The 25,532-nt window shown below is 38.2% G+C and overlaps 1 protein-coding gene across 1 annotated transcript; it reads left to right on the top strand.

Annotated features, from left to right (window-relative positions):
- The first annotated feature begins 338 nt into the window (after positions 1 to 338).
- On the top strand, positions 339 to 25,532 carry LOC138882635 (uncharacterized). The gene is made up of 4 exons (XM_070163241.1): positions 339 to 483; positions 3,832 to 4,143; positions 24,790 to 25,025; positions 25,068 to 25,532. The coding sequence occupies exons 1-4, from the start codon at positions 339 to 341 to the stop codon at positions 25,530 to 25,532; spliced, it is 1,158 nt and encodes a 385-aa protein (XP_070019342.1).

Genomic DNA, 25,532 nt, shown 5'->3' with positions numbered 1-25,532 from the left:
TGTTCCGGAGGGTTAGAATTCAACGCTACGGGTTGTATTACCCATCTCTTGTCACCCTACTGTGCCTTCGAGCAAATGTACCAAACAATCTTGCTGCAGATGGACGACTAGCTAAAGTCAATCCTTTCACGACTAAAATGGTCACCACAGGTAAGGAAGTTGTACATCCAGCTGAATTGGTTGCTGCTGATTCTGATGACAGTGACGATGAGGAAGGAGAGGACCAACAAGAAGGAGCTGATGATGTGGAGATGGGAGAAGATGCACCACCTGCACAACTACAAGCTTTTGATGCAGCATGACCGTCTAGGGTTGGTCGGGGACAAAGGATAGACCGCATGGAGCAGGAAATCACTGAAATTAAAACATCAGTGACAGTTCTGGGGAGACGTGTTGATGAAATGCAAGTTCAACAAAAGAAAATGGAAAGCCGGCTCTTGGGTTGGCTTCGTGCAATTCGTGGGGCATGCAATGTGGATTCAGGTTCTGTCTCCGACCAAAAGTGACTCCTCGAGGAAGTATCTTTGCTTCATCTCTTGTTTATAATGAAAGACATGGGGACATGTCTCGCTTTAAGTGTGGGGTGGAGGATTCCTTTAAACATATGTTTAATTGTTCTTAAATGTTTTGGATGGTAGTAACTTTATGGATTTTTAGATTGTTTCAATTGTTTTGGATTGTTGGAATGTTTTGGTGGTGTGGTACAATATATAATGTTTTGGGATTGCGTGACTATTTCACTTTTTTTTTTAAATGTTTTGGTGATTTAGTATTTTTGGAGTAATTGTTGTCTGTTCTTAAACATTTTCAGTAGATTTTTTTTTTAGTAGTTATATTGGTGCGGCCCGATGATGGATTCTTTTAGATAGGAGTTCTTGAGGAACTGAGTCCACAGAAAACAACAATTTTTTTTTTTTGTATTTTTAGGTAGTATAACAATTCCCCCTTGGTTTTTCTTTAAGCCGCGATTCTTTTCCAAGGGTTTATCTTGAACCGGGCATAGGTAGTTTTTAATTTCTGTTTTTATATTTTTTATTTGTAGACTATAATAAGGAGTTATAAGCTATAGAAAAGTAAACCCATAGCGTTGACACACCTAAACACAATAGACCCTAGAGTGTAACGCTTTGTCCTAATTGTTGAATCTCACTGAAAGTGCCTTAATTTGTATGTTTGTACTTAATTGAATGCTCGTAATGGAGTGTCTTGATGAGATGATCTGGAATGAGTCATATGCCATGTGTGGTGAGTATTTGTGTAGTCCATGTGTTGTACTTGTGTCTAGAACTTGCCCGGTATGTGAGTTGAAGTGAAATTTGAGGTGATGCTCGGTTTGAAAAATGATGTTAGGCTTTCTTTGACCTTTTTGAACTTAATTGCTTATTAAAAATAAAATTTGTCCCTAGTTAACCCTTTTGAGACTTCAGACTTTTTGTTTGGCACCCGCATTACAAGCCCATACCCTTTTGTTCTTAATTGACATTGTTTTGATCCTTTTACCTCTTAAAGCACTTTAATTGTGAGAAGAACGCTAAAAGAAGTAAGAAGGAAATAAGTGTGGGGTGGCTTTTGAGTGAAATAAATAAAAGGATGAAAGGTGCACTTATGTTGTAAACGAATACACCACTAGCATAAATTGAGTGACAAGAAAAATTACATTGTGTTTTGCTCTAGCTAGTGGGAATGAATTAATAGAGTGCTTAAAGAAGAAGGGCGTATTTGTGGGATGATATAGTGTATAAATGAGAAGTGGGTTGAAGAATTTATGCTGAAAATTGCTCATGTGATGTGTTAAAGTGCTTAGGGGTTGAGTCACTATTCCTAAATACATCCTACCTGTCCCTTAGCCCACATTACAACCATGAAAAAGTCCTAATTAATTTTGGATTGAGTTAGCCTACATTAGTAGAGATTTACATTAAGGGCAAGCTTATGGTACCAATTGCATGCATGTGACCTCTTTTGTGAGAGTGAGTGATTTCCTTGATATATGTGAATATATGAATTGAATGTGATGGATTGAACTCAGTTTTTGTTGATGTAATTGTGAGGGCATATGAATCGTGACAGAGAAGAAAGTCTTGATTTCTGTGTAGAGTACTTTGAGGAAGTGTAAATATTACATGGCACTTGAGAGTTGACTTTGAGGCTAGGATTGTTCACTGCTAGGCGTAATATATGTACAATGTTCTAGGTGTAATCCGTGAGGGGAAATGGTTGAGTGAAGAATTCTCTAAAAAGAATATAGTGGATTGCTCAAGGATTAGCAATAAGCTAAGTGTGGGGTGTTGATAATAGGCTAAATTGTTTAATATAACCTATGTTTTAGCTCAACTTAACGATGGTTTACTATTGTAAATGTTCAAATAATGCAAAAATTGGTCTAATCATGACTTTAATGTCTCACAGGAGTTCAATAAATAAATGAGGATTTATGATGGTAATCAAGTTAAAAATGGAGTCAAATGATGAAAAGTTGAGCAACAACATCTTAACAAGAGAAAACCCCACTAGCGCGGGTCATGCGCTCCCGCGCTAGTTCAATTGTTTTGGACAGAAAGAAACCCCACTAGAGCGGGTCATGCGCTCTTGCACTAGTCCAGTCCGGGAAATCAATTATTTGGGGGCAAAATGGGAAATCTGGGAGGATCCACTCAACTTACATAAATTAAAGCTCCATTATTGAGAGATAGATCAGATTTTTTAGGGAGAAAAATCTATAGAAGAAGGAGGAGCTTCATCTTGGAGCTAGGAAAGGAGAAGAAGAACATCATTTTAGAGCAAGGATTCAAAGAGTTTTTCTAAACTTTCTTCTATTTGCTTGTTAATATTATGTTTAAAACTTTTATTGTTGATTTTTGTATGATTATGAGTAGCTAAAAACTCTAGTATTCTTGGGTCATGGATGTTAGATAATTATGTTATTTGAAGCTTAGATTGAAGATCTTGAATTTATTGTTATGGGTTGTTTATTTGATTCTGCTTCTAATTATTTTACTGCGTAGCTAACAGTGAAATATTATTTACGAATCTTGAATTAAACTTGACAAAGGAAATTCTTGGTTGCATATAGAATCAAATAGAACAAGTTTTGAATCTCGGGCATCGGGTGAAGAATTCGCAATTAAGATAGACATATACTTAATTGCCTTGTTTGGTTGAAAAATAGGAGTTGTAAATGCATTCTTGCTAATATTAATACCATAGACATATAGGTATTAGTTTAACTTGAATAGATGCATAAGAACTCGAAAGATTCTTATGAATATTATTAACCCTATAATCAATAACCCGGATAATTCAATAAATCCATTTTAAGCTAAAATAGTAGCATAATTTCTAGCAAGTCCATGATCCGGGAATATATTTATCCAAATTGTTATAAACATATTGTGAAATTGGTGTAGTAATTTTGTGTTGAATTATTGTTTAATTACTAGGTAAATTGTAAATTGGTTCTTTATATATTTTGTGATAATTTAGCTTGAATTGATAATTGTTTGAGTCTACATCAGTCGATAAGTTGATCAAAATTCCTCGTGGGAACGATACTTTACTTACTACTATATTACTTGTCGATCGCGTACACTTGCGTGAGTGTTTTGGTCGCGTTCATGAATAGGGTATGGTTTGATGTGCCATTGTTGATACATAAAGAAATGTTCCAGAGGGTTAGAATTCAACGCTACGGGTTGTATTACCCATCTCTTGTCACCCTACTGTGCCTTCGAGCCAATGTACCAAACAATTTTGCTGCAGATGGACGACTAGCTAAAGTCAATCCTTTCACGGCTAAAATGTTCACTACAGGTAAGTAAGTTGTACATCCAGCTAAATTGGTTGTTGCTGATTCTGATGACAGTGACGATGAGGAAGGAGATGACCAACAAGAAGGAGCTGATGATGTGGAGATGGGAGAAAATGCACCACCTTCACAACCACAAGCTTTTGATGCAGCAGGACCGTCTAGGGCTGGTCGGGGACAAAGGATAGACCGCATGGAGCAGGAAATCACTGAAATTAAAACATCAGTGACAGTTCTGGGGAGACGTGTTGATAAAATGCAAGTTCAGCAAAAGAAAATGGAAAGCCGACTCTTGGGTTGGCTTCGTGCAATTGGTCGGGCATGCAATGTGGATTCAGGTTTTGTCTTCGACCAGGAGTGACTCCTCGGGGAAGTATCTTTGCTTCATCTCTTGTTTATAATGAAAGATATGGGGACATGTCTCGTTTTAAGTGTGGGGTGGAGGATTCCTTTAAACATATGTTTAACTGTTCTTAAATGTTTTGGATGGTAGTAATTATTATGGATTTTTAGGTTGTTTCAATTATTTTGGATTGTTGGAATGTTTTGGTGGTGTGGTACAATATATAATGTTTTGGGATTGCGTGACTATTTCACTTTTGTTTTTAAATGTTTTGGTAATTTAGTATTGTTGGAGTAATTGTTTTCTGTTCTTTAACATTTTCAGTAGATTTTTTTTAGTAGTTATATTGGCGCGACCCGATGATAGATTCTTTTAGATAGTAGTTCTTGAGGAATTGAGCCCATAGAAAACAACAAAAAGATTTTTTTTTTGTATTTTTAAGTAGTATAACAATTCCCCTTTGGTTTTTCTTTAAGCCGCGATACTTTTCCAAGGGTTTATCTTGAACCGGGCATATGTAGTTTTTAATTTCTGTTTTTATATTTTTTATTTGTAGACTAAAATAAGGAGTTATAAGCTATAGAAAAGTAAACCCATAGCTTTGACACACCTGAACACAATTGACCCTAGAGTGTAACGCTTAGTCCTAATTGTTGAATCTCCCTGAAAGTGCCTTAATTTGTATGTTTGTACTGAATTGTATGCTCGTAATGGAGTGTCTTGATGAGATGATCTGGAATGAGTCATATGCCATGTGTGGTGAGTATTTGTGTAGTATGTGTTGTACTTGTGTCTAGAACTTGCCCGGTATGTGAGTTGAAGTGAAATTTGAGGTGATGCTCGGTTTGAAAAATGATGTTAGGCTTTCTTTGACCTTTTTGAGCTTAATTGCTTATTAAAAATAAAATTTGTCCCAGTTCACCCTTTTGAGCCTTCAGACTTTTTGTTTGGCACCCGCATTACAAGCACATACCCTTTTGTTCTAAATTGACATTGTTTTGATCCTTTTACCTCTTAAAACACTTTAATTGTGAGAAGAGAGCTAAAAGAAGTAAGAAGGAAATAAGTGTGGGGTGGCTTTTGAGTGGAACAAATAAAAGGATGAAAGGTGCACTTATGTTGTAAACGAATACACCACTAGCAGAAATTGAGTGACAAGAAAAATTACATTGTGTTTTGCTCTAGCTAGTGGGAATGAATTAATAGAGTGCTTAAAGAAGAAGGGCGTATTTGTGGGATGATATTGTATATAAATGAGAAGTGGGTTGAAGAATTTATGCTGAATGTTGCTCATGTGATGTGTTAAAGTGCTTAGGGGTTGAGTCACTATTCCTAAATACATCCTACCCGTCCCTTAGCCCACATTACAACCATGAAAAAGTCCTAATTAATTTTGGATTGAGTTAGCCTACATTAGTAGAGATTTACATTAAGGGCAAGCTTATGGTACCAATTGCATGCATGTGACCTCTTTTGTGAGAGTGAGTGATTTCCTTGATATATGTGAATATATGAATTGAATGTGGTGGATTGAACTCAGTTTTTGTTGATGTAATTGTGAGGGCATATGAATCGTGACGGAGAAGCAAGTCTTGATTTCTCTGTAGAGTACTTTGAGGAAGTGTAAATATTGCATGACACTTGAGAGTTGACTTTGAGGCTAGGATTGTTCACTGCTAGGCGTAATATATGTACAATGTTCTAGGTGTAATGCGTGAGGGGAAATGGTTGAGTGAAGAATTCTCTAAAAAGAATATAGTGGATTGCTCGAGGACTAGCAATAAGCTAAGTGTGGGGTGTTGATAATAGGCTAAATTGTTTAATATAGCCTATGTTTTAGCTCAACTTAAGGATGGTTTACTATTGTAAATGTTCAAATAATGCAAAAATTGGCTCTAATCATGACTTTAATGTCTCACAGGAGTTCAATAAATAAATGAGGATTTATGATGGTAATCAAGTGAAAAATGGAGTCAAATGATGAAAAGTTGAGCAACAACATCTTAACAAGAGAAAACCCCACTAGCACGGGTCATGCGCTCCCGCGCTAGTTCAATTGTTTTGGACAGAAAGAAACCCCACTAGCGCGGGTCATGCGCTCCCGCGCTAGTCCAGTCCGGGAAATCAATTATTTGGGGGCAAAATGGGAAATCTGGGAGGATCCACTCAACTTACATAAAGTAAAGCTCCATTATTGAGAGAGAGATCAGATTTTTGAGGGAGAAAAAGCCATAGAAGAAGGAGGAGCTTCATCTTGGAGCTAGGAAAGGAGAAGAAGAACATCATGTTGGAGCAAGGATTCACAGAGTTCTTCTAAACTTTCTTCTATTTGCTTGTTAATATTATGTTTAAAACTTTTATTGTTGATTTTTGTATGATTATGAGTAGCTAAAAATTCTAGTATTCTTAGGTCATGGATGTTAGATAATTATGTTATTTGAAGCTTAAATTGAAGATCTTGAATCTATTTATGGGTTGTTTATTTGGTTCTGCTTCTAATTATTTTACTGCGTAGCTAACAGTGAAATACTATTTATGAATCTTGAATTAAACTTGACAAAGGAAATTCTTGGTTGCATATAGAATCAAATAGAACAAGTTTTAAATTTCGGGCATCGGGTGAAGAATTCACAATTAAGATAGACATATACTTAATTGCCTTGTTTGGTTGAAAAATAGGAGTTGTAAATGCATTCTTGCTAATATTAATACCATAGACATATAGGTATTAGTTTAACTTGAATAGATGCATAAGAACTCGAAAGATTCTTATGAATATTATTAACCCTATAATCAATAACCCGGATAATTCAATAAATCCATTTTAAGCTAAAATAGTAGCATAATTTCTAGCAAGTCCATGACCCGAGAATATATTTATCCAAATTGTTATAAACATATTGTGAAATTGGTGTAGTAATTTTGTGTTGAATTATTGTTTAATTACTAGGTAAATTGTAAATTGGTTCTTTATATATTTTGTGATAATTTAGCTTGAATTGATAATTGTTTGAGCCTACATCAGTCGATAAGTTGATCACAATTCCTCGTGGGAACGATACTTTACTTACTACTATATTACTTGTCGATCGCGCACACTTGCGTGAGTGTTTTGGTCGCAACAACCACCACACCACCACAACAACAACAATAATAATAATAAGGGGAAAAGGAAGAAGACAAGGTGCTCTAAACTAACCATGCCCTCCCACAGAAAAGAGGAAAATCGCTCGACTTCCTACTAACCTTCTACCCTAATAATCGACCTTATGTCCTCGGAGAGCTGAAGATGTGTCATGTCCTATATAATCACTTCTCCTCAATTGTTATGCGATATACCTTTACCTCTCCTTAGACTTATCATTTCTAACCTCTTGCACCTCTTCATTGGGACATCTATGCTCCTCCTCTTCACATGCCCTAACCATCTCAGCTATGCTTCCCTCGTCTTGTCCAGTATGGAGGTCACTCCCACCTTGTTTTGTATACCTTTGTTACTAATATTATCTCTCTTAAAATGACCACACATCCATCTAAGCATATTTATTTTTGCGACTTTTATCTTCTGAACGTGTGAGTTCTTGACCGGCCAACACTTTACCCCATACAGAATAGTTGGTCTAACAACCACTCTATAGTATTTAGCTTTAAGTCATGGTAACATATTTGTTTCACGTAAGATACTTGATGCGAGCCTCTATTTCATCCACCATGCTTCAATAAGATGTGTTACATCATCGTTGATCTTCCCGTTTTCGTAGATTATTAACCCAAGATACTTGTAGGTTCCTCTCTTGGGGATGGCATCCGGACGATTGGACCTGAATAGCCTAAAATTTTGATGGTCCATCAAAAACGATCCAAGGAACAATAGTCATCGTTGATCTTCCCGTTTCGTAGATTATTAACCCAAGATACTTGTAGGTTCCTTTCTTGGGGATGGCATCCGGACGATTGGAATTGAATAGCCTAAAATTTTGATGGTCCATCAAAAACGATCCAAGGAACAATAGTCATCGTTTCTCCATGACCATTCCTCATTTGTTTTGGCATTTTTAGGTCATAAAGTGTCACGACCCTAAACTCGGACCCGGTCGTGATGGCGCCTCTTGTGAAGACAATTCTAGCCGACACATTCTCATTTCAATTTTAAGCAATGAAAATAATAAGTATTAATTCTTAAACATGATAAAATTCCAAAATTAGCAGTGAACAGTACAATTTGCAGAATTAAAACCAACACAGCCCGACATCGAGGTGTCACCAGTCATGAGCATCTATCAATACTACAAGTATGAAGAGCCTACCAAGCTATTACAGAATCACTAACAAGAGTAAGGAAATGAGATAAATGGGGAGAAGCACGGGGCTGTGAACGCCGAGCAGCTACCTCGTGAACTCCGAAATCTGCCGGGAGCTCTCAACCCTCGCAAGCAGGATCAGAAGTGCCTAAATCTGTACATGGGGTGTAGGGAGTAAAGTGAGTACTCCAACTCAGTTAGTAATAATCATAAATAAAGACTGAGAAATAAGAAATCATGTAAGGCACATCACAGGCTATAAGGAAGCAGTAAAAGCCAGTAAAAAGTCATGAAATAGTGAAGTTATGCAAAGTCACTTTAGTTCAGTTTAAGCTTCTTAAAATCCATTTTTAAACAGTTAAGCAAGTAAAAGACAGGCAACTAGAAAAGGTAAACACATAAAGAAACGTCCCTTGGCAACACATGGAACAATAACAAGCCCCTCGGGCTATATCTCACATCACTATGGGTACCCGCGCTCACTGAGGGTATGCAGACTCCTGGAGGGACCCCTTACGGCCCAAGCACCATATCAAGCCATCTCGTGGCATCATAAATAGTATCTCGGCCTCATATCAACAAACCACCTCATGGCGTACAAATCTCAGGCCCTCGGCCTCATAATCATAATCAGGTGTTTCCTCACAACATAGGCCCTCGGCCTTGCTCAGTCATAATTTCACAAGCCACTCGGGCAACAGTAAAACATGATGCTCAACCCAAAATATCATTTAAGTGTTAAAGTAGAGTAAACATGGTTGCGTTATGAAAACAGTAGAATATAGCATGACTGAGTTCAAGTATAAAGTCAAAACACTAAGAAATTATCAGTAAAAATCCCATAAGGGTTCAAGTAGTTGGCACGAGTCCCAAATATGGCATTCAGCCCAAAACATGATGATAGCAAATAGTTTTCAGTCAAATACGTGGTAAAACAGTCATTCGGGATGGACTAAGTCACAATCCCCAACAGTGCACGACCCCACGCTCGTTATCTAGTGTGTGCATCACCTCAATATAGCACAACGATGTGCAATCCGGGGTTTTATACCCTCAGGACAACATTTACAATCATTACTCACCTCTACTCAGTCAAAATCTCTAGCTCGCGATGCCTTTGCCCCTCGAATCGGCCTCCGGATGCTCCAAATCTCCAAGTGTTTCCCTTGAATCCCTCTTCAATCCTTTTCAAAAAGCTCCAAAATCTCTCAAAAATGGTGGAAGTAAACCCCAAAGTCGCGGACAAGATGACTATTTAAACATTCTGCCCAGGCCTCAATTTCTTCTTCGCGAACGCGATCAACGCCTTGCGTTCGCGAAGCACAATCCAACTTTGACCAGATTTTCCTCTTACGCGATCGTGACCAGACCTCGCAAACGTGATGGCTCTTCTGCTCCACCTTCACGAACACGTTCCTCTTCTCGCGAACATGATGAACAAATCAACTCTCAAGCCCAGATGCCCAACTTCTTCTACGCGAACGTGGAGCCTCTCTCGCGAACGCAATGCACAATGACTCTACCCCTTCGCGAACGTGGATCCTTCTTCACGAAAGCGAAGGCTAAAATCTCAGTCTCACTAGATAACCCTTCGCGAACGCGAAGGTCAAATTTCTCTGCAACACTTCAGTAGTTTTCTGCAATTCTCAACAACATGAAATGGTCCGATTGACCACCCGAAACTCACCCGAGGCCTCCAGGACCTTAACCAAATATGCCAACATACCCCACAATATCATTCAAACTTGTTCCAACCTCCGGAACGCTCAAAACAACATCAATACACTCGAATTCAATCCTAAGAATTCCAAAATCTTCTAAATTATGCTTTTGATCAAAAACCCAACCAAACCATGCCCGAATGACCTACAATTTTGCACACACATCCCAAATGACACAACGAAACTACTGAAACTCTCAGAATTCCATTCCGATCCCTATATCAAAATCTCACCTATCAACCGAAAAATGCCAAAAATTTAATTTCGCCAATTCAAGCCTAAATCTACTTCGTACCTCCAAAGCACATTCCGATCACGCTCCTAAGTCCCAAATCACCTCCCAAAGCTATCTGAACCATCAAAACTCACATCCGAGCCCTCTAACACATAAGTCAACATCTGGTTGACTTTTCCAACCTAGGCTTCCTCAAAAGAGACTAAGTGTCTCAAACCTTACCAAATCCTTTCTGAACCCGAGCCAACCAACCCGATCACTCATAGAACCGATAAACAAAGCAATAAGAAGCAGAAATGGGGGAAACAGAGTGGTAACTCATGAGACGACTGGCCGGGTCATCACATAAAGCTGGAACTCCGCCCGATAACTAGATATTATTCCATATGCTTGTATCCAATTGAATGGACCCGAATTGCCTAAAATTTTACCGGCATATAAAAATGACCCAAGGAACAATAGTCATCGCTTATCCATAATCGTTCCTCATTTTTGGGCATTTTTAATCCATAAAACTAGAACTCCGCCTGATTTTGAGATTTTCGTGTGTTATATCTCAGTCCATATGCATGCATCCGAGCGATCGAATCTGAATCGCCTAACTTTTTCCTGCCCATAAAAAATGACTCAAGGAACAATATTCATCACTTTGCCATGACCGTTCCTTATTTTTTGGCGTTTTAGGGTCATAAAACTAGAACTCCGCCCGATTCTCAGATTTTCGTGTGCTATAGCTCACACCATCTACATGCATCTAGGTGATTGGACCCAAATCGCCTAATATTTTGCCGGCCTATCATATATAACCCAAGGCCATGACTATTCCTCTTTTTTGCTGTTTTGGTGAAATAAAACTAAAACTTTGCTCGATTTCCAAATTTTCATGTGGCCCATGCCATCTGCTTGCATACGGGCGACCGAAACTGAATCGCCTACATTATTTTTGGCCCATAAAAAATGATACAAAGAAAAATATTCATCACTTAGTCATGACTGTTTCTCATTTATTGGCATTTTAGGAACGTAAAACTCGAATTCCGCCCGATTCCAAGATTTTCGTGTGCTATAGCCCACGCCAAATGCATGCATCTGGCCGACTGGAACGAATCGCCTAAAATTTGCCGGCCTATTAAAAACAACCCAAGGAAAAATAGTCATCGCTTGGCCATGGTCATTCCTTATTTTTTGGCGTTTTAAGGCCATAAAGATTGAAAAAAATACCACTATCTGCATAAGAAGTGCAAAAGTGTAGTATGAGTACAATCGACCCAATGTACTCCGTAAGTGTTGAGCCTAACCTCGACGAGGTAGTGATGAGGCTATGACTGGGCATCTACATAATTAAACATGTACAAGTGTATATAAAGCAACAAAATAACAAGAAGAATGATAAAATACTAACTGGGAGGGGACATACGAAAAAAGGGAAGATATAATAAATACGACAAGTATGAAGACATGAAATAACCAAGTAAATCACCAAAATTGGAAATCAGTTAAATAAATAATATTAAAATGGCAAGGCATCATCCTTCGTGCTTTTACTCTCGTTCTCACCATGTAATATATGAATGAAATAAAACGGCATCATCCTTCGTGCTTTTACTCTCGTCCTCACCATATAATAATATGAATGAAATGACATGACATCACCTTGGCTTGAAATGTCAAAAGTTGGAAAATTAGAAGTTTGGAGAGTTGAGAAGTTTGACCTAGAGTTGACTTGGGGGTTACCGAGATCGAATTTTAGTTCCGGAAGTTGAAATATGTTCGTTGTGTCGTTTATGATTTGTGTGCAAAACTTGAGGTAATCAGAGTTGATTTGATAGGTTTTGGCATCGATTGCAGAAGTGGAATGCATTAGTTTTTACTAGGCTTGAATTGAGGTGTGATTTGTGTTTTTGATGTTTTTTATGTGATTTGAGGCATCGACTAAGTGGGATGCATAATTAATTGGAATTATGATTTCAAGTAATAAAAATGAGTAATTAAGTTGATCAATCACCGTTGGCTTGCCTGACGGTGGCGTTAGGCGCCATCACGACCTATAGTGGATTTTGGGCCGTGACAGTAAGTGTCGTGGTTAACCTTGACTTGAGGTATTAGGACTTGTTAGTCTATTTGCTTAGTGTTTTATGTGTGGGATCAACGTATATGTGAGGTAACGATTACTTATGCGTTATTTTTTGGTTAAAGCATGTGGGTGGAACTTGTTTCCTTGTATTTTATCGCATTGTTAATTATGATATTCATGTTTAGGTTAGATTATTACTTCTTGATTATTTGCCTCATAATTATTGCTTATTTCATAATTGTTGAGTATTTTTGGAAGTTGAAGTTTGGTATCTTGGCATCATATCTGACGTTAAATACATTCTCCGCATTATTTATTTCCTGAATTCATATTATTTTCATTACATTGTGAGGAAGAGTGTAAAAACATGAAGGGTGATCTCGTGCCATACATATCATTTATTATTTTATGGTAAATAAAAAAGTAAAAGCACGAAGGGCGATGTCATGCCATTCATCTCATTTATTCATTGTTACATAGTGAGTATGAGAGTAAAAGCATGAAGGGTGATGCCGTGCCATTTCATTTTACTTATATTATCATTTCATGGTAAGGACGAGAGTAAATCACGAAGGGTGATGCCGTGACATTTTCATATCATTGATTTATCTAAGTTCATTGGTTGATGATTTAATTGTCTATCTCGTGATTTCATACCTGCCGTAGCTATTATATATATCCCCTTTTGCATGTCCCCTCCCAGTTTGTACGTTATCATTCTTTGTGATTATTGCTGCTTTATATATGTTTGTATAGGTTTATTTATGTAGGTGTCCCGTAATAGCCTCGTCACTACCTCGTCGAGGTTAGGCTCGACACTTACAGAGTACATTAGGTCGGTTGTACACATACTACACATCTGCACTTCTTGTATAGATACTGGTATTGGTCCCAGCGGTGCGTGAGGTGTGATAGCTTGGATCATTGCATACGGAGACTTGAGGTAGATCTACTGGAGTTCGTAGACCTTAAAGTCTCCCTCCTTTTCCCACTTTTACTTTTCATTTCCTTCGAAACAGTTGTATTTATTTCAGACTCTGTTTGTAGACTTCTAGTTTCTCGTGTGCTTGTGACTCCGAATACTTGGGAGTTGATATTATCACGTGCCTTATATTAGTACGGTGTTGGTTTGGGTTTCTATTTATCGTTGCATATCATCAATGTGTTTTAACTGTTTAAAAATGGCTATTTAATTATCTCACATCGACTTTCCTAGCAAGTGGATGTTAGGCGCCATCAAACTCCGAAGTTGGGATATCGGGTCATGACAACAACAACCAAGATGACCATAGTGGTTATTGTGGAAGATGGAGAAGCCAATGATGAAATGGCTCCCCTCCAAAGAAGAAGAATAACTTCATCAGCTCAACTGGATGCTCGACCGGGAGAGCTTAAAAACCCGACCGTAGAAGAGGTCCAAGCACTTTAGGGCGAGATAATTCTGGTACATAATGTTGATTCCCGCTGTCCTGTCCCCATTGCTGTTTCTATTCCAAGGAGCTCGGATCCCGGTGTAACGACCCAACTGGTCATTTTGAGTAATTGCATCTGATTCGGAAGTTTGAGGTCACGATCAGCTTCATATTATGTGTATCAATTTGCGTGCGCAATCTGGGCATGAAACCAGAAAATTTTTATGTGAAAATATGAAAAATATAGTAATTTCTAGAGTTAAAATTTGGGTTTTAGGTGACTTTGGTCAATATTTTTGGTAAACGGACCCGGATCTGTATCCCGATGATCCCGAGAGACCTGTAATAAAATATAGGACTTGGGCGTATGCCCAGAATTGAATTTCGAGGTCTCTAGCCTTAGAAAACAATTTTTGAAGAAAATTGTTGTACTGGTTTTTAAATGAAATAAAGAAATGAATTAATGTTTGAACTCGTTGGTATCGGGCCCGTATATTGATTCAGGAGCCCGGTACAAGTTTTTTATGATATTTAAGTCCTATCTGTAAAATTTGGTGAGAACCGGAATTGATTTGATGTGATTTGGACGTCCGGTTGAAATATTAGAAAATTTGAGTGTCCTTAAGAAAATCATGAGTTTTGAGGTTAAATTCGTAGTTTTTGATGTTATTTTGATTATTTAATCACACGAGCAAGTCCGTATGATGTTTTTAGACTTGCGTGCATGTTTGGTTTGGATCCCCCCGAGGGCTTGGGTGAGTTTCGGATAGGTTTAGGCTATGTTGCGCTTGTTTTTGGATGCTTCATCATCGTTTCTTCAAGAAAATATAATACCACATTGAGAAAATGAGATCCAAATTCAGTTTTTTTGAGCCATTAGATCCATTTCGAAATTGTGGAGCTATAGGAAAAAGAATCATCGAATTTGGACATCGTATAAGGAAGTTATGCTCATTTTTGTGCCGGAAAAAATTGCTGGTTTCTGGTGTGTTCGCAAATGCGAACTTATTCATCGCATTTGCGATGCCCAGTTCGCAAATGCGAACTTTTTGTCGCATTTGCGATGCCCAGTTCGCAAATGCGACTTCTGCCCGCCCTACTTTGTTCGCAATTTGTGAGGGTTCGCAATCAATTGTGAACCCTGGGTCGCAAATGCGACATCTGAGGCCTGTTAAGTGAGGTTTTTGACGATATTTTCACCCATTTTTCAATTTTCTCAAACGCTAAACCTCCATGGGTGATTTTCCAAAGACCCAAACTTCTCCAAATTATTGGGTAAGTGTCTCTAATCAATTTTCAACTATATTTTGTGATTATATCTTAAGTTTAACATCAAATTCATGAGAATCTAAAGCAAAATTTCGAGAAAATTGTGAAATCTTTCAAAAATATAAAATGATGATTTGAATGACCAAATGGTATCAAAATTAGATAATATTTGTATGGGTGAAATCATAGCGGAATGGGTGTTCGATTTATGTAAATTTTGTCGGGTTCCAAGGTGCGGGCCTGAGGATTTGACTTTTGTTGACTTTTTGCAAATTATATAAGAATCATAGTTTTGTTAATTGAAATTGTTTTCTCTTGCATTTTTTGATGTATTCAAGTCATTTTTGGCTAGATTGAGCCGAGCGTTGATGAATTGGTAAAGAAAAAGCTAAATTGAGTATTGAATTGGTCGAATTGAGGTAAGTATCTTGCCTAACCTTGGGGGGGGGACTTCCCCTTAGGATTTGAGTCTTCTATGCAAATTGTAGTCCGTGCATGCGAGATGACGAGTATGTGCTCGGATTTATTTGTGGGAAATTGCCTCTAGGGTTCTTAGGTCCTTATGTCCATTATGTGGAAAATATCCTGTTATGATTGGGTTTAATGATTGCTTGAATTGCCTCTATATGCTTTATATGATGTTGTTAACTTTCCTCTAATTCCTACGTGTTACAGTGACCCTTAATTGCCTTAATTGAAGTGATTGCCTCCCTTATTATTTTGGATACTTTTTGATTGTGAGTTCTTCTATGACTTCATGCAAATATGTTACATGTCCAATTGTTGTGGTTACCAGTGTAGTATCACGTGCTTATTATGTCTTGTTGTTTTGTTGAGGTTATCGTGCTTCTTGGTTTCTTTTCCGTAACCCTTATGATATACTTGTTGATTCCCTTCCCGGAATGTTATTGTTTACGATATTGTCTCCTTTGCCGGGATGTTGTTGTTATACTCTTGTTCCCTTGCCTGGATTCTTTTATGCTTGATGTTGAATTGTATTTGGGGATCGGGTTGCACGCCTCAATAGTTTTATATAAAATGGGATCGGGTTGCACGCCGCAACGGTATTATGTGAAATGGGATCGGGTTGCACGCTGCAATGGTATTTTATGAAATGGGATCAGGTTGTACACCGTAACGGTATTATGTGAAATAGGATCGGGTTGCATGCTGCAATAGTATTATATGATTTGGGATCGGGTTGCACGCCACAACAAGAAAGAATAAAAGTGAATATTGATTTTTATAGTAAGATCGAGAGTAAATGCACGAAGGGTGATGCCGTGCACTTTCTGTTGCTGTGTTTATTTGTTGTTATCAACTCAAGTGATTTAAATTTTTAAATCCCTCTATTGATGTGATCCTTTATGTTGTAACCTATAGTATTTTCAATAACTCGCTATATATATACATTCCAATACTTCAAACTTCAATAATTGTTACATCTTTAATTCAATTAGTTTCTCAATTATATCCCCTTAATCCGTCTGAGGTTGTATTTTACTTTTAAAAAAATTTCTACTAAACTTTAAGTTATTAACTCCCATGTTAAAGGTAATAATCCATTCGATGTTGTATTTTAATTGAAAGAGGTACCTTCTTTACTCAAATGCTTTCAAAAGAAACAACTTCATTTTTTCTCGTTGGCTTTCCTAATTAGTTTAGAAATTGTAATTTACTTATATTAGGTAAATGAGACTTCTTGAACATCTTGAGTGCATTTGTACAGACATTATGTATTGTATAGCATGTTGATTTTATTGTTAAGAGTGAGATGGAAATTTTGGGGGCACAAGATGCTATGTGTGCTGAAGGTTCGGAAGTTGGAATTATGATATGAGAAACCGAGGATTGAGATGGTTGGGATTGTGTATTAGACATGATGTGATTGATTGAGTTGGTATTACCTTCTTTATTTGAATACATTTTTACTTGTATCTGTTCCTGTTATGTTAGTGTTGACTTACTTGGTTATCTGACTTACTTGGTTATTTGATTTACTTAGTTATCTGATTTACTTGGTTATCGTTTGTTACTACCCGTGTTCTCCCTTTATTGTTCCTAATGTTTGTATTTTGATTTTTCTTCGTTGTTGATATTATCTCGTTATCTTTATCTCGATATTTCACTATCATATCTTGTTCATTTCATTTGACCAGTAGGTGTCTTGATTGTTCCTCGTCACTACTCCACCGAGGTTTGTCTTGATACTTACTAGGCACCGCTGTGGTGTGATCATACTACACTTCTGTATATTTTTGTGTACAAATCCAGGTATTGATCGAAGTATCTATGCGGATGATCGCGGTGGAGACTCGCGGTAACCTGTTGCTGAGTTCGCAGGCCTCAGATCACCTTCGTTTGTATTTATGTTCCATTGATTCCTTCTCGTTCTGGAACAGTGTTGTATTTATAACTACTCTTAGAAAGGCTTATGACTTGTACCACCAATTTTGGGGAATTGTGATTTATTGAGAGTTATTTAATTTGAAGTTAGTAAATGTTAATATTATTTTAGTAAATGCTAGGCTTACCTAGTTTAGAGACTAGGTGCCATCGCGATTCCTTCGGAGGGATTTTGGATCGTGACAAGTTGGTATCAGAGCTCTAGGTTCATAGGTGCTATGAGTCATGAGCAGGTTTAGTAGACTTTTGCGGATCGGTACGGAAACGTCTGTACTTATCTTCAAGAGGCTACAAAACTATTAGGATAATCTCATATTCTTCATTCCTTATTGCGCGATATTGATTCACCTCGAAACATTAACTTATGTTCATTTACATCCACTTGTGTGTAATATTACGCTCTCGGTGTTCGCTATGTGCTAGTGGTTCGTGATGCTATAGACAAGCTACGAGGGAGTCAGGGATGCTCAGACATTTTGTCAACGTGTTGTCCAGATTGGAGATACAGAGGTATTGAGAGACTATTCAATTGTTTATATGGAGGCGTAACAGAAGTGTGGTGGGTGTTGATTGAGGATAGTTGGCGGTATTAGAGTACCTTGTGATTTGTGTTGTACGAGCTATGAAGGTTAGCTCTGCGGATCATTGTTTTCTATGGCTTCACGCCAAGTAGAAGAGTCCATCAGCGACATTCAGATTGCATAGTCATACTTGTATCAGTTTCGGCCTGAGGTATATATATGTGTGGTGTTGTAGGTTCCCGAAATTTGTATATGACTAAGGTCTGAGATCTTACACGAGACGATGTTGGGACTTTGATTGTGATTATTGCATATTGACTATCAGAGGAAATGGGTCAGCTTTGTGGTGTTGGGTCAGTATAGCGATGAAGTGATTGGTCCTTTGAATAGGAATTCTCTACTGGTATATGTGGGATCACTCTTGGATTGGACGGTTTGTGTGACTCGGTTGAGTTGGGAAGGTGCTGTCCTGATGGCTTACTTGCGTGCGGGCGGATCTCAAAGGGTTCTCGATGGTTTGACTACGGCTTGAGTTGGGTGTCTACTATGGGCGTAAGGAATATGTGGTACATTGTGGCTTTCTCCTGAATATGCATCATAAATTAATGGGGTGTTGACATTGTTGGCTATCATATGTAAAGAGTGTGCATTTTGGAAAGGACCTTGAGGTTTGGTTTGCGGCTGCGTGGCTGGTAGCATGGTGATTACTGGGTTTTGAGGCTTTCGAGGTTCATGTTTTGGTACGCGGCCAGGAACTCTATATGAGTGCTTTAGCAGAATGATAGGGTGTAAGTGTTATATTAGCCATTTGATTTGCGTAGTGGAGTTTGAGTATGGAAGTTTTGGTATTATTGAGGTTTTGGGCTAGATGCCCTCATATGTGGACCATTTTCTACTGGCAGATTGTGAAGAAATGTTGAGGATGAGGTAATTAATAGCATGCATGAGTGATAGGTCGTTGTGGATTATTGGAAAAGATATTTACCTATTTGGAAATAATCAGGATTTGGGTTGGGGACTATTTGAAAGCTCAATAAGAATATATATCTTGTATCAGATCAAGTTTGAGCGCTCCTGTGAGATTGTCATTATGGTTATATTACCGGGCAGAATGAATATTATTTGTGCCCCTAGCCTATGTTATGCGCTATTCTTTTATGTTGTGTTAGGCGGTGAGGTTGTATGATTATTCCCCATGCATGTTGTAATTTTGTTCAGGCCTTATGGCGATGCGGGAAAGATAGCCCTCGTGATGTTGATTTGTTCATTGCACCTTAGTTGTGCTTGTTTCTTTCATGTTCTAGCACTTTTATTTATTTTCCCACAGTTTTATTTGTGCACTCTGTTGTACTTGATATCAGTATTCATATGTTCAGTGAGCCCGAGCATTTTGGCTTGATGGGTATTTGGGAGTGGGCTACACGCCGCAACGCATGTTATGTGAGATACCCTTTTCTTATGTTTATTTGGTGTTGTGTCTTACCTTGGGACGATTTGATGAAAAACCTATACTTTTGTTGTCACACATGTTGTACTTGTTAGATAATTCTACAACTTTGTTTTCCTTTATTTGTGCTGCATAACTGAGTTATTGCTGATTTGGTATTCAAATTGTGTAGTGTAAGAATCTGTGTGGTTCCGTGATGAGTTGTTAGTTGGATTGCTTGTATTGGCTGAGATGAGGTTCTTAAACCTGAGTTTAGTGCTATGGTATCGGGGGTGGGGAGTGTTTGGAAGTGAGACGGTATTTCTGCTAAGATTTGGGTAATGGCCCTTGGTGGGCGGGAGAGCTTCGTGACTTGTTGACTTCATGGGAGGCTATGAGTTTCCGTATGTCTCTTTATCACGGGTAGTGTTGTGGAAGTCCGGAATAAGGTTGTATTTAATGTGAAGTATATTACCGGCATCCAAGATGTTATTTGAGCTGCTATGGTGGTCAGAGGTTATTGCTTTGAGTATGTGAGTTGTGTGGAACATCATGTGATTGTATTCTGGATTGGAAGTTTTGGCTCGATTTAGCTTGTTTGGGTGTGTTCAGTGTGATGATGTGGAATTCAGGTCCTATGATGAATTTCGGATGTTGAGGTTTGGGTCCTGTTCTAAGGTTATGGACTAAGGAGGAGATGAGATTGCATTGTCAGTTTTGCATAGGTTGGATGATGGGGAATCACCCCCGGGTGTATGTATGAGGAGCTCATGTAGTGGTTCGATAGCTTTGGAACGACTCTGGGCACGTTCGAGGACGAACGCATGTTTAAGTGGAGGAGAATGAAATGACCCAACTGGTCATTTTGAGCAATTGTATCCGGTTCGGCAGTTTGAGGTCACGAGCAACTTCATATTATTTGTAACGAATTGCGGGCGCAGTCCGAGCGTGAAATCGGAAAGATTTTATGTGAAAATATGAAAAATATAGTAATTTCTAGAGTTAAAATTTGGTTTTAGTTGACTTTGGTCAATATTTTTGGTAAACGGACAAGAATATATGTCCTGACGATCTCGGGAGGTCTGCGGTAAAATATTGGACTTGGGAATATGCCAGAAATTGAATTTCGAGGTCCATAGCCTTAGAAAACTATTTTTGAAGAAACTTGTTGTGCTAGTTTTTAAAGGAAATAAAGAAATGAATTAATGTTTGAACTCGTTGGTATCGGACCCGTATTTTGGTTCCGGAGCCTGGTACAAGTTTGTTATGATATTTATGTCCTATATGTAAAATTTGGTGAGAACCAGAATTGATTTGGCGTGATTTGGACGTCGGGTTGAAAAATTAGAAAATTTGAGTATCCTTGAGAAAATCATGAGTTTTGAGGTTAAATTCGTAATTTTTGATGTTATTTTGATGATTTGATTGCACGAGCAAGTCCGTATGATGTTTTTAGACTCGCGTGCATGTTTGGTTTGGAGCCCCGAGGGCTTGGGTGAGTTTCGGATATGTTTAGGCTATGTTGCGCTTGTTTTGGGGGCTTCATCGTCGTTTATTCAGAAAAAAATAATACCACATTGATAAAATAAGATCCAAATTTTGTTTTGTTTGAACAATTAGATCCATGTCGAAATTATGGAGCCATATGAAAAAGAATCATTGAATTTGAACATCATATGAGGAAGTTATGCTCATTTCGTGTCGGGAATAATTGCTGGTTTCTAGTGTGTTCGTAAATGCGAACTTTTTCATCACATTTGCGATGCCCAGTTCGAAAATGCAGACTTTTTGTCGCAAATATGACTTCTGCCAGCCCTTCTTTGTTCGCAATTTGCGAGGGTTCGCAATGGTCGCAAATGCGACATCTGAGGCCTGTTAAGTGAGATTTTTGACGAGATTTTCACCCATTTTTCAATTTTCTCAAACCCTAAACCTCCATGGGCGATTTTCCAAAGACCCAAACTTCTCCAAATCATTGGGTAAGTGTCTATAATTAATTTTCAACTATATTTTGTGATTATATCTTATATTTAACATCAAGTTCATGAGAATCTAAAGGAAAATTTGGGAAAAATTGTAAAATCTTTCAAAATGTAAAATGATGATTTGAATGACCAAATGGTATCAAAATTAGATAATTTTTGTATGGGTGAACTCGTAGCGGAATGAGTGTTTGAGTTTTGTAAATTTTGTCGGGTTCCGAGGTGTGGCCCCGGGAGTTGAATTTTGTTGACGTTTTGCAAATTGTATAAGAATCATAGTTTTGTTAATTTTAATTGTTTTCTCTTGCATTGTTTGATGTATTCAAGTCGTTTTTGGATAGATTGAGCCGTGCGTTGATGAATTGGTAAAGGAAAAGCTAAATTGAGTATTGAATTGGCCGGATTGAGGTAAGTATCTTGCCTAACCTTGTGTGGGGGACTTCCCCTTAGGATTTGAGTTTTCTATGCTAATTGTAGTCCGTGCACGCGAGGTGACGAGTGTGTGCTCAGATTTCGTTGTGGGAAATTGCCTCTAGGGTTCCTAGGTCCTTATGTACATTATATGGAAAGTATCCTGTTATGATTGGGTTTAATGATTGCTTGAATTGCCTCTATATGCTTCATATGATGTTGTTAACTTTCCTCTAATTCCTACGTGTTACAGTGACCCTTAATTGCCTTAATTGAAGTGATTGCCTCCCTTATTATTTTGGATACTTCTTGATTGTGAGTTCTTCTATGACTTCGTGCAAATATGTTACATGTCCAATTATTGTAGTTACCGGTGTAGTATCACGTGCTTATTATGTCTTGTTGTTTTGTTGAGGCTATCGTGCTTCTTGGTTTCTTTTCTGTGACCCTTATTATGTACTTGTTGATTCCCTTGCCGGGATGTTACTGTTTACGATATTGTCTCCTTTGCCGGGATGTTGTTGTTATACTCTTGTTCCCTTGCCTAGATTCTTTTATGTTGATGGTGAATTGTATTTGGGGATCGGGTTGCACGCCGCAATGGTATTATATGAAATTGGATCGGGTTGCACGCCGCAACGATATTATGTGAAATGGGATCGCGTTGCATGCCGCAACGATATTATAGGAAATGGGATCGGGTTGCACGCTGCAATGGTATTATGTCAAATAGGATCGGGTTGCACGCCGCAATGGTATTATGTGAAATGGGATCGGGTTGCACGCCGCAACGATATTATGTAAAATGGGATCGGGTTACACGCCACAATGGTATTATGTGAAATGGGATTGGGTTGCACGCTGCAACGGTATTATATGATTTTGGATCGGGTTACCCGCCACAACAAGAAAGAATAAAAATGAATATTGATTCTTATGGTGAGAACGAGAGTAAAAGCACGAAGGGTGATGCCATGCACTTTCTGTTGCTGTGTTTATTTGTTGTTATCAATTCAAGTGCTTTAACTATTTAAATCCCTTTATTGCTATGATCCTTTATGTTGGAACCTATAGTGTTTCTAATACCTCACAGGGTTTATATATATACATTCCAATACTTCAAACTTCAATAATTGTTATATCTTTAATTCAATTAGTTTCTTAATTATATCCCCTTGAACCGCCTGAGGTTCTATTTTACTTTAAAAAAGAATTTCTACTAAGCTTTAAGTTATTAACTCCTATGTTAAAGGTAATAATCCATTCGATGTTGTATTTTAATTGAAATAGGTACCTTCTTTACTCAAATGATTTCAAAAGAAACAACTTCATTTTTTCACGCTAGCTTTCCTATTTAATTTAGAAATTATAATTTACTTATATTAGGTAAATGAGACTTCTTGAACATCTTGAGTGCATTTGTACGGACCCTATGTATTGTATAGCATGTGGATTTTGTTGTTAAGAGTGAGATGGAAATTATGGGGGCACAAGATGCCATGTGTGCTGAAGGTTCGGAAGTTGAAATTATGATATGAGAAACCGAGGATTGAGAAGGTCGGGATTGTGTATTAGACATGATGTGATTAATTGAGTTGGTATTGCCTTCTTTATTTGAATACATTCTTACTTGTCTATGTTCCTGTTATGTTAGTGTTGATTTACTTGGTTATCTGATTTACTTGGTTATCTGACTTACTTGGTTATCTGATTTACCTGGTTATCTGATTTACTTGGTTATCTGATTTACTTTGTTATCGTTCGTTACTACCCGTGTTCTCCCTTTATTGTTCATACTATTTGTATTTGATTTACTTTGTTATCGTTCGTTACTACCCGTGTTCTCCCTTTATTGTTCCTACTATTTGTATTTTTATTTCTCTCCGCTATTGATTTTATCTTGTTATCTTTATCTCGATATTTCACTATCATATCTTGTTCATTTCATTTGACCAGTATGTGTCTTGACTATTTCTCGTCACTACCCCACCGAAGTTAGTCTTGATACTTACTGATGCCGTGGTATGTTCATACTACACTTTTGTACATTTTTGTGTACAGATCCAGGTATTGATCGATAGTAGCTGTGCGGATAGTCGCGGTGGAGACTCACAATAACCTGTTGCTGCTTTCGCTGGCCTCGGAGTCACCTTCATTTTTATTTACGTTCCATTGATTTCTTTCTCGTTTTGGAACAATGTTGTATCTATTTTATATAACTACTCTTAGAAAAGCTTATGACTTGTACCACCGGTTTTGGGGAATTGTGATTTATTGAGAGTTATTTAATTTAAAGTCAGTAAATGCTAATGTTATTTTAGTAAATGCTAGGCTTACCTAGTTTAGAGAATAGGTGCCATCACGACTCATTCGGATGGATTTTGGGTTGTGACACCCGGGCCTCTTCTGCCTTTGAAAACTGAGCTACCAATGATCAGCACTGCTCCTACTACAACGGTTCCTCAACCTTCAACGCCAACAACTTAACGCCCCTCTACACCAACTACACCTTCGCACCAACATCCACTGTGTCTTCTCCAACGAAAACAAATGTTTGAGAGGAGGTGCTTCTCCTCGGTCTCCCAACCATAGGAATTGGGGCACAATTACTCGCCCCCTTCCCCAGATCCTTGAGGGAGAAGGAGTGCTTCTCTTTCATGCTCGAACGAGTGCCATCTGCTGTCTAGTCCATTGGAGTTTTCCAACTACCTGAAGCTGCTGGCTTCGAAGAAAGATAGGAAGATAATACGTTACCTTTTGGGGGAGTATTTTTTGAATAATACAATGCATAATGCGCAGTGGTATCGTACTTGCTCTCTTATTACTTGCTTTCTATTTATTTGTTGTAAAGGGATTTCTAACCTTGAAATTCTTCTTTACAAGCCAACTTTATTTCTACCGAGGACCTGCAGAGATTGATCCTTGATAAGCAAGGACTCGCCTCCGAGCGAGATCAACTGTTGTCCAAAAGGAACCATCTTGCTGCGCGCCTCCTATTGTTGGAGGCAAAAGTTGTTGAGGCTGGAGAGCTTGAGGCCCAGTTGCAGCAAAGTGAACAGAAAGTGATGTACCATAGCCAAGAAGCCACTCAATTAGATGCACAACCTCAAGAGGCTAAGGTTAAATGGGTTGAACTCTAAGATACTGTGCTTGTTGCTGAGATACGCGAGTCTACATCCAAGGAACAAGTGAATAACTTGAAGGCAGCCTTGAGCTCCAAAACCAAGGAGGCCAATGCTACCGAGGAGAAGAGGGCCAAGATGGAAGACAGATTCAACAAAATCATGAAGCAAAACCTGATTCATCTATCTACAACTCGTGATATTGATTCTTGCATCGGTGCCATGAGATCCGATAGGGACGGCCTTCAGGCCGAGGTTGACAAACTTAAGGAAAAGCTCTTGTACCAAGGGGATTCCCTCGTGTGTGAGAAAATATATGCTATGTATCATATGAGGAGAAAAACCTTGGAAGAGTCCAAGGCAGACATCATTGACACTGATGATTGCATCGCCAAGGCTCGAGAACTAGAGTTAATTGCACGAGAATGCTTCCTTCCTTGGCTCGTAGCAACTGACTCTTCGAGCACCGGTTATGAGTATTCGGTAACTGAGGATGAAAATTGA

Source organism: Nicotiana sylvestris, chromosome 12 (genome assembly GCF_000393655.2).
Source record: "Nicotiana sylvestris chromosome 12, ASM39365v2, whole genome shotgun sequence".
Lineage (NCBI taxonomy): Eukaryota > Viridiplantae > Streptophyta > Magnoliopsida > Solanales > Solanaceae > Nicotiana > Nicotiana sylvestris.
Note: the sequence above shows the minus strand (reverse complement) of the source record. Positions and strands in the feature narration are given on the sequence as shown.

What these genes read in the sequence shown, in the direction of transcription:
- LOC138882635 (XM_070163241.1), top strand. Translation starts at nt 339, where the DNA reads ATGGAGCAGGAAATCACTGAAATTAAAACATCAGTGACAGTTCTGGGG. An exon ending in GGCATGCAATGTGGATTCAG is followed by an intron (nt 484 to 3,831) that starts GTTCTGTCTCCG and finishes TTGTACATCCAG; the next exon opens with CTAAATTGGTTGTTGCTGAT. An exon ending in CACAACCTCAAGAGGCTAAG is followed by an intron (nt 25,026 to 25,067) that starts GTTAAATGGGTT and finishes CTTGTTGCTGAG; the next exon opens with ATACGCGAGTCTACATCCAA.